This window comes from Ipomoea nil, unplaced genomic scaffold (assembly GCF_001879475.1).
Source record: "Ipomoea nil cultivar Tokyo-kokei standard unplaced genomic scaffold, Asagao_1.1 scaffold0317, whole genome shotgun sequence".
NCBI classification, from domain to species: Eukaryota; Viridiplantae; Streptophyta; class Magnoliopsida; order Solanales; family Convolvulaceae; genus Ipomoea; species Ipomoea nil.
Genome location: NW_017616745.1, coordinates 3,289,014 through 3,305,639, shown reverse-complemented (window position 1 = coordinate 3,305,639; position 16,626 = coordinate 3,289,014). Strand labels below are relative to the sequence as shown.

The 16,626-nt window shown below is 35.4% G+C and overlaps 3 protein-coding genes across 4 annotated transcripts; 1 reads left to right on the top strand and 2 right to left on the bottom strand.

Annotated features, from left to right (window-relative positions):
- Positions 1 to 1,434: 1,434 nt before the first annotated feature.
- On the top strand, positions 1,435 to 4,185 carry LOC109169681. The gene is made up of 7 exons (XM_019318551.1): positions 1,435 to 1,658; positions 2,631 to 2,895; positions 2,978 to 3,097; positions 3,185 to 3,343; positions 3,427 to 3,599; positions 3,746 to 3,851; positions 3,938 to 4,185. Exons 2-7 carry the CDS (start codon positions 2,653 to 2,655, stop codon positions 3,965 to 3,967), a joined length of 831 nt encoding a protein of 276 aa, XP_019174096.1. The 5' UTR covers positions 1,435 to 1,658; positions 2,631 to 2,652; the 3' UTR covers positions 3,968 to 4,185.
- On the bottom strand, positions 4,122 to 8,382 carry LOC109169651 (U3 small nucleolar RNA-associated protein 6 homolog). 2 transcript variants are annotated; one of them, XR_002052278.1, is made up of 7 exons: positions 7,872 to 8,382; positions 6,424 to 7,083; positions 5,787 to 6,236; positions 5,419 to 5,591; positions 5,068 to 5,251; positions 4,277 to 4,597; positions 4,122 to 4,228 (listed from the first exon to the last, which is right to left on the bottom strand). XR_002052278.1 is itself a non-coding variant. In XM_019318518.1 (6 exons), exons 1-6 carry the CDS (start codon positions 8,265 to 8,267, stop codon positions 4,511 to 4,513), a joined length of 1,950 nt encoding a protein of 649 aa, XP_019174063.1. In that variant the 5' UTR covers positions 8,268 to 8,382; the 3' UTR covers positions 4,249 to 4,510. The 2 variants fall into 2 exon arrangements, 1 of the variants encoding a protein (XP_019174063.1); XM_019318518.1 differs by lacking the exon at positions 4,122 to 4,228 and having other exon boundaries at positions 4,249 to 4,597.
- Positions 8,383 to 9,876: 1,494 nt separating this feature from the next.
- Positions 9,877 to 10,233, bottom strand: LOC109165945 (glycine-rich protein 5-like). The gene has a single exon (XM_019314869.1). The coding sequence runs from the start codon at positions 10,231 to 10,233 to the stop codon at positions 9,877 to 9,879; it is 357 nt and encodes a 118-aa protein (XP_019170414.1).
- Positions 10,234 to 16,626: the final 6,393 nt, after the last annotated feature.

Here is a 16,626-nt window from a genome sequence, read left to right as displayed (position 1 = left end):
CCGCAAGATAACTTCCACAAGCTAAACGTAGATGGCTCGGTCCAAGGCAACTCAAACAAGGGCAGTTGCGGCGGTGTAATAAGGGACAGCACGGGCAGGTGGTGTCAAGGATTCACTTATAACATAGGCAATTGCACTCCTCTTGAAGCCGAATCATGGGTCTTATTAAAAGGAATCCAACTAGCGGTCGCCAAGAACTATAGAAACCTGATCATAGAGAGCGACTCTGCACTAGCCATCGACTACATGAAAGGATGCAGCCCACCTCGCATCCCAGCTCACAACATCCTCGAAGATTGCAGAAAAGAACTCCGACGCCTCAAAAAGTGGCAAATCATTTCAGTAATAAGAGAACAGAACGTAGTCGCAGATCGTCTCGCGTTCTACTCCAAAAATTTCCCTCCCGGCGTGCACATACTGAACTCACCACCAGAGGTCATACTGAGTAGTCTAGAAGATGATATAGCTGGATTTCCATTCTGGAGATTTATGTAAAAACACAACCCACATTGGGCTGCATTCCCTGGGTTTCACCTTCTTATACATATAAAAAAAAAAGGATTATTTATGAATGGTCCATAGTATAATTTGTCAAAATAGGCCACATATACAATTTGGTGACTTTATCCTTTAGCTATAGCCCATGAGAAAGGATAGCATGTAAAGTACATGTGTACACCTTTGTATGTGCAACCCACTCCATCTAGAAATGTACCATAGCCCAAATAGCTTTAGACCAATAGATGCATTACAATATGCTCGGTGTATTAGTTTAATAGATGAAAAATTTTATTTAGATTTAGTTTTAACGACTGGATGAGGATTCAATTCTTGTCACGAAATGACAGTGATGGTTTGATTATTTGCCACTAATATTGAAAGATTAGGTTGAGTATATTATGTGTAGAAGTGTATAATCCGACGAAACTAAAAATCTTAGTTATCTAAATCTATATTGACCTTCGCAATAAGCTTGTAACATTAAGTCTTCAATGGGCACTGGTGAAAGACTGTTGAGTCGAATTGGTCAGACAATTATTTTGATAATCATAATGTTTCAAGTATTTTCGTAATGTAAAAATTTTCACAAATTAACGAATATCGAGTATTAAAAAATAATAAAAGAAAAATATAACAAAACTCGCAATAAAATTCTAAAAGTAATAAGAGAATTAAGTGATAAATATAGTCAGTCACTTAAATTTCAATGACGGCGGTGTTGATTCTTTGTGCTTCAGTAGATTGAGAAAGTAATTATAAACAGATACTACATTATAACAAAGTCAGTACTACTCAAAAAATAAATACTTCGAATTTATTTACAAAAAATAGCATTTAACATAGGAAAAAAAAACACAAAATTGCATGACTTTATATGATAATTATATAAAACCAAGAAAAATTATGGACCCATAATAAAGGAAAAGAAAAAGAAAAACATAAAAATTCGTGGCCCCCGGAAGTTCACTAGTAGATTCTTCACTCAAATTTTTCCTAATTTCTCTGCCCTCGAAAAAGATTCATTACATAAAATCCAAGAATCTCGTCTTACGTGTGTATATCACTGTATCTATATCTCTGTCGTTCATCATCTTCTTAATTCTGATTGAATTGTATTGCCTCTGAGCTATTCTGAATCGCATCGCTTCTGGTAAACGGTAAGTTAGATTGCGCTTCAAGCTATGATCAATGTTTTTGTTGATTACCCTCGCTTTGTTTTGCAGATTAGGGAGGATTAAGAGTTGAATAAATTAGGATTTAGGGGTGGATAAGAGTGGATCAAAGATGGCCAGATGGTCTGGGGTTTTGGTCAATATGAGAAAATTTTAGTGTTGGGGAAGAAGGGAAACATCTCTTTTGTGAAAATGTAATCCTAGGATATTGGAAAGTTCCATTCTTGGATGTGAATAGAAACAATTGTTGTCAAGATTTTGGGGATTGTTAGTGTTTTAGCTTGATATGGCTACAAACATTAGTACAATTCTTTACATTGGATGAAACATATGGATGGTGGATAAGAACACCCCAACCAAGTTGGTCGGACAGTTGGCCTAGTAATCACGGGGTTTCAAGTTTGACTTTTCGTGAGAGCTGTCTATTGGCCTTCTTGTTTTGACCTTGTCAGCTATGGGTAATCTAGGCCGGTTTACCTTGTGATATTGGCCTTCTTGATTTGAGCTGGTCAACTATGAGTAATCTAGGCTGGTTTACCTTGTGATATTGGCCTTCTTGATTTGAGCTGGTCAGCTATGGGTAATCTAGGCTGGTTTACCTTGTGACATTGGCCTTCTTGATTTGAGCTGGTCAGCTATGGGTAATTTAGGCTGGTTTACCTTGGACAATTTTCACCTAGAGCGCACATTTGGATAGCAGTTGTGGGCTTTCCACTAAATCAAAGGTAGTAATAATAGATGAAGTCAACAAGAAAGAGGGTTAATCTAAATATCAAACTTCTAAAGATTATAGTATTATGCAAGAATATGTTAGAGTAGTGCTGTGTTTATATCCTCCACTTGACACAATATTGCTTTTGGTGCTTTGAGTAGTTTGTTGAATCCTGCTTCAAGAGTACTAAATTTAAATTAGGGCACCCGAGAGTAATACTTTTTTGTTTTGTTGTCGTACAAAAGGTGAGCGGATCATGGTCCAACCATGCTAATTGTTCAGATTCCACGAGCCTCGAGTCATCAAACGACTTGGGATGTCAATGTGCTGCGTGAGACGTCTCCCTGCAAGTCAAAACGTGTTAATCCACTGATTAGTACTCACGGTTTTTCGAGCCTCCACTGTGGTCCCAATAACGGGGCTCGCAGTTGCCCTTTCTCGCTGAACTATGCTAATAAGTTCAAGCCTCTCTTCTATCTCTCGCAAAATTCCACTTTGAGGACATGGCTGGTAAGCGTTACCTTCTACCGAGCCTCCTTTTCTTTCTGTGTATCTGTCTGTCCCGCTTTATTTGTTATTGCAACTGTTGCAGTGTCATTCGCAAGATGCTATATCGCCTGAGAACGAGTATCGATCCTCGAGGAACATAGCTATCAGCCTGCTCAAACGATACAAGTATTTTGCTGAGCGTGGAGGAGGTGACAATCTAAAAGTATATTCGGTTGCTGTTCTTACTCTCGTATGAGGTCAGTTAGTTGTTATTCAAATACGTCGTCTCGTTAAAACCCTTGTCTTTTAGGAGTTCATCAGTGCGGGAGTAAATGCATATGCACTGGGATGTACGGATGAAGGTTTAAGGAAAGAACTTACTGCTCTGAAGGAATCTGGGGTCGAGATTGAAGCAATGCAAACGTACGGTGGAAGTACGAGTCTGAAGTCCAAAATTTTCTCGAGTGAGGTTAGTTAGTCAACTCGTGTTGTTGAACTGTTTTTCTCCTTTTTACGATATTCTCGAGGTCTACATCAGTGAATTGTTTCCAGGTTGACGAGTGTATTTTGTGGTTGAGCATCATATTCATCACGATATTGTGTACGCCACAACCGACCATAGTTCGATGGTCGTCCACTCCTCCTGTTTCGGATGAAATGATGGTGCAGTGGAAAGGGTTTTGTGCAATTATAGCTAATGCATATTTCATGAGAGGAATGGCGTGGTGAGCTCTATTACTCTTTCCTTTTATTCTCTTCTTGTGTGTCGGGGGAGGGAGGATTCGTCGGTCCACACATCAAATTGAAAGACTGCAGTTTCCCTCTCATGTAGGTAAAATATGCAACTAACATACTGCTTTCTTGTATAAAGGCTTCCGGTTAAAACGCTTCAGCTAGAGCAAATGGCAGTTGTGGGACAAGCCGAAGAGGCCTCAGTGGTGGCGAGCCGGATGAGACTGGTGTTTAGTACACTCGAGGTGAGTTTTCAGTGATCTCGAGAGGAACATTACCTGAGAACGTGTCTTCGTTGTCTGATATTTTAGTTGTTTACTTGAATCTGTAGGTTGTGAGTCCACAATGGCCAAAAGTCTGACACAAGAAACTACACATAAAATAGAGGTTACCTGATTTGTATGGAGAAGCAGGAGATGTATTCATTTCATTACTAAGTGGAAATCATTTGTGAAAACTGTCCGTATTATGTAGTACAGGTGAACCAAAAGATTACATGAGTTTCATTTCTACCCTTCACTTTGAGACCTTTGAGTGTACTTTTCTGTAATTTTAGAAAATATCCATAAGTTCCGGCAAGATATAGTTCAACTGGTCAACTAAATTAAAATAAGTTTATAAACTTTGCTTTGGTTCAACTGGTCAACTAAATCAAAATAAGTTTATAAACTTTGCTTTGCTAACAAGACAACATTAGTGTACAAGATTGTTGGCTAGTTGAGACATTCCCCGCAATTTATCTCCTCTGCCAATCTCTAGGATGGGCGGAGTTGCGGTGAGGGGATTCAAACTTAGCCAAAAATCCTTTACTGAACTCGGTAGTTGTTCAAAACATCAACAACAGGGGAAAAGAAAAAGAAAACACAATTTCTGTGGTTAGCATACACAAATTTAAGCCTGAACTCTAAACCGTTGAGAGTAGTGGGAAGCCTTTGTTGAGTGTTTTTCGTGCACGCCATTCGACTGCTGCTGCTTTTTCCAATGTTCCAAACTGAAAATATAGTACAAGAAATCAACGAAAAATACACAAAACACTGAATAAAACAGCACAGTATATAGTAACTCTCAAATGCATAATGTTGACACCCTGAGACAGGCTTGTTTTGTAGATAAGCCAGAACACATGCAGGATCTCGTAGTTCAATGTGAGTGAAGTTCATGTTAACTGTTAAGTAAGCGCTCTATAGGGGTAGAAGGTCATTACAGATAAAGAGAAATATACTAATGCCAATGATCAATTCCGGAGAGTAAGAGTGTTCACGTTAAGTAAACATTCTCTAAGTTCAATGTGAGTGACATTTGTGAAGTTCACGTTAAATAAGCTCTCTATAGGGGTAGAAGGTCATTATGGATAAAGAGAAATATACTAATGTCACTGATCAAACTGAGAAGTGAAGAGTGTATTCAAATTCATATGCCTATGCAAATGAAACAGTAAAAGAAGGGATGCACCGAACATACCTTAACCTCCATAGAGTAGTAGTCTCGCCACAAGTTTGCATCTTGGTCATATGTTGTCAGCATAGCATCGTATAGTGAGCGGGCATTTGCAAGAGAACCCTCATCACCAGTGGACACAATGCTCAATTCCAATTCAATGCAATTCTTATATATTGACAGTCCTGGGTGTGGTAGTGCGATAAATCTGCATTTAGATGGGAAAGTAGAGTAGCTCAGTATTCTAACATCTGGAACAAGAAAACTGCAGTGCTTATTATCAGCTTCTCCAGACAAATTAAAAGGCATAAGCAAACATCAAACTCGAATTCTAGAATGTACTAAAATATCATTGCATTAAATGTCACAACATACCTCCTGTACATCTCTCTTGCACTGCGAAGTCCATCCTTCTGTAGAACATAATTTACAATGGCAGAAGAGAGCGAAAATCCACCATCACTTCCACCATCTTTAGCCAATAAAGCCACCGCAGTATCTATCAGTTTGTCAAAAATCTGTTTATGACTTGAAAAAACCTTGAGTGCCTACATATTTACCAGAAAAAAAAGGGTTACTTGAGGGCTCACGTAATGCAATTAAAAATTATTAATGATTTAAGAATTTCACAAGCCACAAAGCTCTTTTCATTAGCAGTGTTATGGGAAGCAATAAGACTAGTAACATCTGGGGCATATCCCAAGTAAAATTAAAAGCAAGAGAACTGAAAGGCTTTTGCATACCATAAGCCACAAGTTTTCTGCTTTTGATATAGAAACCTTCATTAGAACATTCCTAAGGAGTTCAAAGAATGATAACAGAGCAGCCTTGTTTGAAGAGAACCCATTTTCAGTGCACATCATTTCTATGGAGAGCCGTAATGCCCATAAATGCACTGCTTCAGAAAATTTTCCTGTACAAAACTTTTCTACCAGTGTCTTGGCTTCAACTTGCTTTCCCAGTTGCAAAAGGAAAGAAACATGTTGACAAGCAAGAGCTTCAGTGATGCACCCCATGCTTTCAGCCTTCTCATATACCATCAACAGCTGTGCAATGGGATCACCAACATGATTGCTTGAGTTATCAGAAGATTTACCATCTCCATTTCCACAAGGGATGGCATCTGTCAAGAACTTCACATAAAGTTCAAACATCGTGGCTGAGGGCACAACTTTTAAACCCTCCTCATATACCTAAAAGTATTCCAAAAAGCAACCAGATAACTAAGTGAACAAACTAAGCTCCACACCAAGAAGGAAAAGAAATGGGAAACAGAAGGTAAATACTGGAAGTAAAAAGCATAAGAAAAGAAGTAAAGTTGATATTCAATATAATTAGCCAAACCCATATGAAAATCTGACCACTTTAGAGTGACCTTACCTGAATTGCTTCACGTACACGATCAGAGATCATTCCTTCTGAAACCTTCTCCACGTTTTTAAGACCAAACATTTCCAGTCTTGCCAGCCAGTCCCAATATGTTGGTTCTTTACAGAAGTCCTTTTTCAAATCATCAAGTATCTGTTTTTGCATATCTTCTGAATGAGCTAGATCTGTTGCGTCTAGTATCTCAAGAAATCGCGTTCTTAAGCTGAAACTAGAAGGGATGGCTTCAATAGCACTATTGTATACAGTTTGAAAAATGCTAAAACCATGCTCTTTAAATAAATCAACTTTGTCCTTTTGTTCTGCATCTTGAGGATTTGATGCTTTGTCATCCTTAATCTCATCATCAAGGGACATAAATAATTCTTTGTTCTCATCTCTCCACTGCTTCTCTTTTGCATTTTTCTGATCGTTTGTCAGCGTGCCTACATCTTCTCCCAGAGCTACTTTTCTAGCCTTTAATTTATTAAGGTAGGTGAGCTCCATGCGAAGATATTCTATCCATAGATCCTCAGAACTTGGGCATGCTCTAAAACCACGTTGCATCAAGGCACGAGCAGCTGCAACATTTAAGTTTTGGTCAAATTCCCAAGATGCAGCGTAAATCCAAAGCCCAGGCACTGTTGGGTGCATCCTAATTGCATCAACCAGAGCCTATTGAAGCAAAAATAAACAAGAAGGCATTAGTCACACAACAAGGTGTAGATCAGTAAAACTACAAACACTCACAATATAACACCCAAATTATTTCCTGAAATATCACAGTGCATATGTATTCACATAATAATACATCCAACAAAGGTTCCAGTGGAAGACCATCAACCCAGCCAAATATTCAGACATGAAAAACAATCAGTGACTGAACTATAAAGCATGCACTAAGCAAGCAGCATAAATAAAGCAACGTTCAGTGACAGATAAAGAAAATTTATCTCTTTTAACCATGCATCTTCAGAGTTCTATTTGGTTGACTTCTTTGTACTTGGTCATGCTTTATACCTGCGAAGATATCACTTCTTTAAGTGTGACAAACAAGCACAGAGATAAGGAATTTTTCTTATGAATTCAAGATTTTAACAATCCAAAACGAAAACCAGCACAAACAAACTCTATCTCAGAATGAACTAATCAGCTTCACCATGTTTCCCATAAAAGTAGAACTGTTATAAACAACAATATATTTCACTTAAGGACTTAAATTTCAAACCTATTGAGACTAGTATAATTATTGTTTGATTAGTGTGGACAAGTGATAACAGCACATTCTAATATTTTCATAGTTTCCAATCCCTTCTTCAAAAAGTGAAAACTATCAATTTGAGCATGCAAAGGAACTCATTCCATAATACTTTTCGCTATCCACTGTAAATTCGAATTCGGCATTGTCAGAGTGAGAAAAACTCATCAACTATGAATAATTAATGAATGTATATATACTCTACCTTCTTCATTCTACCATTTCTTCGCTCTCTGCAGAACTCCAAATACTGAAACCAGAGCTCAATGTCGCCCTTAAACCGATTCGTAGCGAGGCGATATATCTCCACAATCCTCGCAACGCCGGAGAAATCCGAAACCGATTTCTTCGATTTTGCGTGGCCGTCCTCCTTCATCAGAGCTCTCTTCCGCAGGAGGCGGAGAGCGTCGAGCTGCTTCTCGTAATCAATATACGCTATGAAATCCGATTTCAGCGGGCTGTGCCTCTTCAGCCGGTACTCGAACTTCCGGCGCTGCTTGACAATCTCCCCTATCTCGAATTTGCTGAACAAGCCGCGCCGTTCCAGGTCGTCCAGCTCCGGGAGCATCCGCTCCAGCTTGTACTGCACCACATCCGCCATTCTCCTTTTCCGCTTCCCTTTCCGTTTCCTCTTCTCCTCTTTCCGGCAATAGATTGAAGAATAAGCGGCGAACTAGCGAGAGAGAGAGAGAGAGAGAGAGAGAGACGGAGGTTTTACTGGGGTTTTGGGCTATACGATGATGAATACGGGCCGAATGGGCTTTTTCTATTAGGTGGGCTGCAAATTTAATCTGGGCTGAGAAAAGGTCTTCTAGTTTGGGCTTTCCCAATTCGTAAAGCCTGTTTTTCCATTTAGAAAATTAATTTTATTTTTAAAATATATTCTTTACGGGCATTCACAATGGTTCTCTCCTTATTTCCTACTTTCTTTGAGTGTAAAAGGTGTGTGTACGCCTTTTCATTGGCGTGTGATGTACACGCGCCATGTGCTCAGCGTACATGCTCGGGAGATAATGTTCTCACAGGAGCATGTATCTCCTCTCCCCTCCCATCATTATCTCCCTCTTTTTGTCCTTTTTTCTCCTCCTATTCGAGATACCCTAATAAATCGTCAGTGTAATTTTTCAATAGTTATACAATATACAATGGACCATGATCGACATAGCTGTGTAGATCGTGATTCAAAACAACGCAATTTCTTTTAATGACACCAAAGAGACAGTTAGTTCACATTCTACTACAATTAAAAATTGTATGTATGGTTTATTTCAAGGAAATTATGGTACCCATCTATGAATTCTTCATAAATAGTAAGTGTCTGGTCTAATTTGTACTCACATTAAATACATTTGTTTTTTTATTTCTTACCCGTGCATTAGTCTTAAATACTTTTGTTTGTTTTTTTTTTTTTTAATTTTTTTAATGCAAGATGGGAGTTTCGTCAAATCATCATTAAATAGTGTTAATCAATTGGGTTAATCTTTTCAATTAACATGCAATCGCATGGTACTTTGGATAACATACAAAGTTTTTAAACCCCCTATCACACGATTGGTTAGTAGATCGATTTTTTATTTTATTTTTTTTGTAGTACATTTTGTTTAATTATACATTTTATAATGTTCATTTGTTACATGACTAACCATATATTTCAACGTTAAGATAATTTAGAATCGTTCTTTCATGTAGGTAGGGAAAGAAATTTAAAGAAATGTCAATTTTTGACAAACTATATTGAAGAAAATCCTAAGAGTTTAAAACAATTGTACTTCAACTACTAATATTTTTTTTTTTTTTTTTTTTGTGTAAACCACACATTGTGGTCCGAGGCACAGAAGCTGGCCCAGTGGGAAATGAACTCGGGTTATCCCAAAATTCTCCCCCACAAAAAGAGTTCATTTACCATTTGAGCTACCCTATTGGGTTACTTCAACCACTAATGTGATTTACCATGAAGTCTTTAAGAATTTGTAAATAAAATTACAAAATTTTGAGTTATTATTCTTTTTTGTGTATTGTAATATCTTCTAATATTCTATTGTGATGTCATATATATAGTTAATTATTATAATATATTTAATCTAATTTTTTTTTTATTACAATAACACTGTAAATTAAAATTTTTATTCGTGGGGCGGGTACAATACTAGTATGTGAATATAATCCACTTATTCAACACATAGGTGAGGATCAATTTATTCTACCGGCGATCAAGGCATCGCCGGGAAAGCGGCGCCCAGTTTCACATCGCCCGCCGACGCTACACCGGCGGCTCGGATGCCACGGGAGAACTTTCCGGCGCCACCCGGCCCCCCACTGCCAGCTCCGGCGTCACCACCAGATGACGATCCCGACCCTCCACCCAGACCGCCCCCAGGGGTGAGACCCGGCCGTCCGCCAAGATAGGGAGGAAAGACGCGGTGGCGGAAGAACATCTTGTGCATATCACCGCCGGCAGCGGCGGCGGCGGCTGACTTACTCATCGCCGCCGGCATGATGGCGGCTGTTGCAGGAACAATAATGGCGGCAAGAGGTAAAAGGAGGAGGAGAATGATCTTGATTGCCATTGGGGATTGGATCAGAGAAGAAGGTGATGATTATATTGGTTGAATTCGGATTGAACTAACGCAATGACAGCGTTGATCTGATCGAGGTTTATATATATATTCTTCCCAAAGTTAGAGGTTTATATATATATGTATGTATAGGTGGTGATTTATGTCACCACAAGTTAGTGATCCACCTAATCCCCCCTCCCCCCATTGTTATACCATGGAGGCATGCATGGATCACAAACAACTAATTAATAATTTTTTTAACTTGGTAAATATATATATATATATATATATATATATATATATATATATATATATATATATATATATATATATATATATATATATATCACCAAACGAGATGCATCACTGCACCACTCCAAACATCTCGTTCGGAATTCACAAGTTCACACTCACGCGATTATTCACACCAAAACCACACTCAAGAACGAATACAATTTATTTATGATATGTAAAAGTACAACTTAAGAATGACTGACTACACTTTAATTTATAGTTTTACATGATTCACTTATAAAATTTATACATTTTTTATGTTATACTTTTACACATCATATAGTGTATATTTGTAGTCTTCTGTATGGTACATTGGTGCAGTTTTATGTTTCACGTTAGCACGTGCGGGTGCATTCACACCAGCCTAATGCAACCTCTACACACAATATATTATGAAAAATATTATAGAAAAGTATTATTATGTTATATTCTTGTTTTAGAATACTATTTTGAAAGATCTCAACATCCAATAATCATATTGAGTTTCTTCAAAGTTAAACTATATAGGTACTCAAAAAACCTATATATGTATATACTTTTAACTCTCAAATGAAAAATAATTTCTCAAAATTATAATATATTAGAAAAAGTAGTACATATAATATTTTAATTTATATACTTTTATCCTTAAAAACAGAACTATAAGCAATTATTGTTATCTTTATTTTAAGTTCATGCATAAGTTTTCATAAAAAAAAAAAAAAGATAAAATATGCTTTCAAACTATATATCAAAAACAAAAAATAATTATGCTCTTAAATTTTAAAAAATTATAATTAAATAATTGAGCACAATAAAATTTTACAATCAAGTTCTATTTTTGGTTACCAGTAAAAAAAGCGATGACATGACATATTTTACTTGTTTATTTTTAATACTAGTTTTTTCCGCGCATTGCGCGATTGGGATAATGCCCAATGTTTTTTTAAAAATAAGCACTTTAAAGTATATATATCAAGATAATATTATATTGGAATTGTTCATGCATAGATAATTGAATGTTGAATTTGCGTATTTAAATAGGTAATTCTAAGTTTACACATACAAGATAATATAGTCAAGATTGATTATAATTGTCAATAAAATAATTGTATATGTATGGTTGAAACCAAATACAGGACATAAGGGAGAGCAAATAAAAATTAGGGCATAAAATATTAAATATATACTAATATTGAAGAGCTAACTGCTGATTGCCAAACAAGGACATTGCGAGATAGTTTCCCACTTCAATTTGTTGTGTGATTTGAATACTCTTTTTGTCGATAAATCCCCGAAGTAGTTAATATGATTGGCTTTATTTTTTAAAACAATTATTATTATTATATTATTAAATATATGTATACCCTTAGGTCATTTTACATGTTAATCTAAACAGCTAATTTTTTATAATATCTTTTTACCAACCGTTGATATAATTCGCTGTTCAAATCCGCTAATATAATCCGCTAACTGCGGATTGTCAAACAAGGATACTGCGAGATAGTTCTCACTTCAATTTGTTGGGTGATTTGAATATTCTCTTTGTCAACAAATCCCTCAAGTAGTTAATATGATTGGCTTTATTAATTATATCTTTTAAGAGTTAATACCCAAAATGGTCCTCGACTATAGTGGTTTTTCTCAATTTTATCCTAAACGACCTTGGTGACTTAATGTAGTCCCAAAGTTTTGTGTTTTTACTCAATTTGGTCACAGACTTTTGTATTTTTGCTCAATTTAGTCCCTCTTTGTTATTCCGTCTATTAGTTGTTAAATAAATACACAATTTAGTAATTTTAATATTGACATCTATTTACTCATAGACATGTGAAGTGTGAATCCCTCTTTTTATTTATTTATTTATTTTTTTTATAACAAATTACTCTCAGAATCACTCCTAAACCTGGGAATATAAAATTTGATTCGTAGACCTGAGATTAATTATGGGTGTAATTCGTACAAGAAAGATGGATTTCTCACTTCGCAGGTTGAAAGTAAAGAGAGGTCAATATTGATATTATTGAATTGTCCCTTTATTTAACACCAATTTGACGGAATAACAAACGGGGGACTAAATTGAGCGAAACACAAAAGTCTGGGACTATATTAGGTCACCAAAGTCGTTTAGGACGAAATTGAGAACAACCACTATAGTCGAGGATAATTTTGGATATTAACTTTACATTTAAAATTTTTTCAGGTCAATATTGATATTATTGAATTGTCCCTTTATTTAACACCAATTTGACGGAATAACAAACGGAGGACTAAATTGAGCGAAACACAAAAGTCTGGGACTATATTAGGTCACCAAAGTCGTTTAGGACAAAATTGAGAACAACCACTATAGTTGAGGATAATTTTGGATAGAGTTAATACCCAAAATCGTCCTAGACTATAGTGGTTTTTCTCAATTTCGTCCTAAACGACTTTGGTGACCTAATATCGTCCCAGACTTTTATGTTTCGCTCAATTTAGTCCTCCATTTGTTATTCCATCACATTGGTGTTAAATAAAGGGACAATTCAGTAATGTCAATATTGATCTCTCTTTACTTTCAACTTGTGAAGTGCGAAATTCCTCTTTCTTGTACGAATTACACGCAGAATTACTCCCGGACCTGCAAATCAAATTTTATATTCGCAATTTTAGGAGTAATTCTGGGAGTAATTCGTAAAAAAAAAAGGGATTTCGCAGTTCACATGTCTATGAGTAAAGAGATGCCAATATTAAAATTACTGAATTGTCTATTTATTTAACACCAAATAGACAGAATAACAAATGAGGGACTAAATTGAGCAAAAACACAAAAGTCTAGGACTAAATTGAGCGAAACACAAAAGTCTGGGACGATATTAGGTCACCAAAGTCGTCTAGGACGAAATTGAGAAAAACCACTATAGTCGAGGACGATTTTGGGTATTAACTCATTTTGGATATTAACTTTACTTTTAAAATTTTTTCATGGTATTAATAAAATACTTTGTAAATAAATATATAGCATTATTTTGTGTTATAACTTTGATATTTTATTAAAAAAATAATGCACAAAAAAGACAATAGACAATGTAGTTAATATAATCAATTGATGAATTTGAATGTAAAGAATTTTTACATTGGAGAAAAATAAAGACAATATAACTAATAAAATTATTTTTCTTAATAAATTTATGGATAATGCATTTTTTTTTTTAAAATAAAGATATTGTAGGGACAATGTAACGAATATAATCAATTGATGAATTTGAATGTAAAGAATTTTTATATTAGAGAAAAATAAAGACAATATAACTAATGAAATTATTTCTCTTATTTAATTTATTAATAATGGACAATTTTTTTGAATAAAGACATTGTAGACACATAATTCTAAATTAAAAAAATGCATATGTATTATTTTTTGTTGTAGCTACTAAATTATTATTTAATGCCTTTCTGATTGAAATCAATGAGTAAGTTAACGGTGAACTAACAGAAATTAACGGAAAAGATAGTATTTAACGGAAAAGTTAAGGGATAATCATATTCATTAAGGATAAATTAGGAAATCTTAAGGAAAAATTAAAATCTGATCAATCTGAGCCATTCATTTGATTAAAAAATTTGACCGCCATTTTTTCTACCCATTATAGGCCTAACTCTCTTGGGCTCTTATTAGTATAGTAGATTGTTAAAATGTTATTATCTTATAAACACCACAAGTAACGATGGGAATTAGTCACCTTCTTCTTCTGTTTGAAGAAGGTGAATGGTGATCATGTCACTGGCATGTAATGATGGCTTAAAGCATCCATACTAGTGATTATTTAGGAGATAATGTTAGCAAAAGTTATGACAAATTGGAGAGAGTATAGGAGAAAGAGTGGGAGGGTTCATCTGTGATGTAGCAAAAATGAGTGATGGTGAGTGTACGGGTGTGAAATGTTGTCATCAGGGGATTGGGGGGTTATGACACTCAATATGCAATCACAATAAACTAGGCACTAGTATAAGGAAATCAACAAGAAACTAAGTAAACTGGAAGTTTAAGGAATGGTAATACTAACACATACACACAAAGATAAACACAAAATAAAGAAATAAGACTCAAGTTAGGGAGCATTATCATCTAGATATATATACCTCAACAACCTATGGGATTAGGGAGAACAAATAATCAAGGAATCAAGAGGGAATACACGTAGGTATCCTAATATACGAACCACTCTCGTGATTAATAAACAATAATTAGAATAAGGAATTGCCCCACTCTCGTGACGTATCAATTCCAAGTCTATCAAGCACACAAAGCATCTAAAGCCCCCAATTCCTCCCATTTTCATAGGAAAAATTGGGTTTATGCAAAGGATGACTAAAATCCTTAACCCAATTCCCATTGTAGCCAAGAATTCTCCAAAAGCATGCTAATGAATGTGTACATCAAACATTAAAAACATATATACAAACACAAATCATTCATAAACTCAAGAACCCTAGGTTAGTATTCTTCCCCCTTTTTGCAATAATCACAAATCGAGCATCAAGAAAGATAATACAACCCTAACTTAAGTCCATAAACTAACTACACATGATTAAATAGCATAAAGAACACAAAAACATAAATATAAAGCATAAACATTGCAAAAGAGCTTTAAAAGGAGAGTAAGAAACTTCTCTATGGGAAGACGAAGAATTTGTGGTTCAATCCCACTCCAATCTATGATTACAAGCTTCGTAGATGAGTTATAGATGAAATACTAGACTAATCTAAGCTATGGAAGTGAAAGAAGGTGAAAGGAATCTAATTTCTAGAGAGAAGGTAGAAAATATTCTAACTTAAAAAACCCTAGAGTGAGAAAGTTGCAAAATAAATAATGAAGTCTCTCTGGCAAATATGAAAATTTTCGCCCTTTAAAACTGCCTTCAGCCCATTATTTCCCATTTACATGCGCCTTGCAGCGTGACACAGTGCGTAAATGGGAAATAACATTATTTCCCATTTACTCTGACGTTACTGCGTGATAGTTCGCGTAAATGGGTCTCCTGATGCTTTCTTCGCTGATTTCGACTGCTTAGATGCCCGAATTAGCCTTCGTGGTCTTCATGAAAGTTGTAGATATTTTCGATATTGATACATGACAACCTGAATCACCTCGATCGGACACTCCTAGCTCCAGATATGATTTTCCTTCCGAAATGTCCTAAAATTGTCAATATTTTGCTATTTTCACAAATATAATCAAAACTAGTCCTTATGCCTAACTTTAATCAAATTAAGCTATTCTAAGCATATAATAGGCCTGAAGGACTGTAATTACGCAAAAAATAACTCTTAATTAACCCATAAAAGTGACACAATTTAACACTCATCAATCTGCAAAGAGTTGGTTATTGGAACAGTAACCCTGCAAAAAGCTGAAGAAAAAAAAAAAAAAGAAACGTTGTGTGCGTTTCGCGCACAGCTTGGCCAAAGTCGGGCGCGTGTAGTGGCGTGTGTCGGCGCGTCTAACAGTAGTTTATTTATTTATTTTTTAAAAAAAAAATTAGTTTTTTTTTCCTTTTTACCCTCCCCTCCCACATTCTCTTTCATAATCACACTTACAAAAACTCCTCAAAAATCACAAAATATCCCCACTATTACGGATGCTCTTAGAAAGCGATATGATAGACAATTTTCAATTTTGTATAATAATTTTATAAATAAAATATTATTATAGGTGTATTTTTTATTTTTTATTTTTAATTTACATAGGTGGCTTGACTGAAATAAAAGTACATTCTCTCTTTGTTGAATTTACAAAAAGACTGAAAGTTGTTTGTCTCAGAGACTTGATCATTTGAGGTACGACAACTTTCTTGATTTGGACTTGGAATAAGTAGGAAAAGGTGGATTATTGTTCGAAATATGAGATTGTTTATTCTTTTCTTATGAATAATGTTTGCCCATGTGATGAGAAGACTTCAATTGAGTACACATTATGGTACACTGCTTATTCCACCTAGTTACCTATACTACAGACGATTGTGTAATAGTTAATATCACCAGAAATCTATTCTTTTGGTGACAATTTTAAATTTAATCTTAAACTAATGTTTTTGTCATTTAACATCTCAGGCTATTTTTTGGACACTTTCAGTCATTCTCAT

Bases quoted from the DNA above. Each gene is read 5' to 3' on its own strand.
- LOC109169681 (XM_019318551.1), top strand. From the start codon at position 2,653: ATGCTAATTGTTCAGATTCCACGAGCCTCGAGTCATCAAACGACTTGG. The intron at 2,896-2,977 runs GTAAGCGTTACC...CAACTGTTGCAG, and splicing joins CCACTTTGAGGACATGGCTG to TGTCATTCGCAAGATGCTAT. The intron at 3,098-3,184 runs GTATATTCGGTT...CTTGTCTTTTAG, and splicing joins GAGGAGGTGACAATCTAAAA to GAGTTCATCAGTGCGGGAGT.
- LOC109169651 (XM_019318518.1), bottom strand. From the start codon at position 8,267: ATGGCGGATGTGGTGCAGTACAAGCTGGAGCGGATGCTCCCGGAGCTG. The intron at 7,084-7,871 runs GTAGAGTATATA...TTGCTTCAATAG, and splicing joins GAAATGGTAGAATGAAGAAG to GCTCTGGTTGATGCAATTAG. The intron at 4,598-5,067 runs GTATGTTCGGTG...CTATATTTTCAG, and splicing joins ACTACTCTATGGAGGTTAAG to TTTGGAACATTGGAAAAAGC.
- LOC109165945 (XM_019314869.1), bottom strand. From the start codon at position 10,233: ATGGCAATCAAGATCATTCTCCTCCTCCTTTTACCTCTTGCCGCCATT.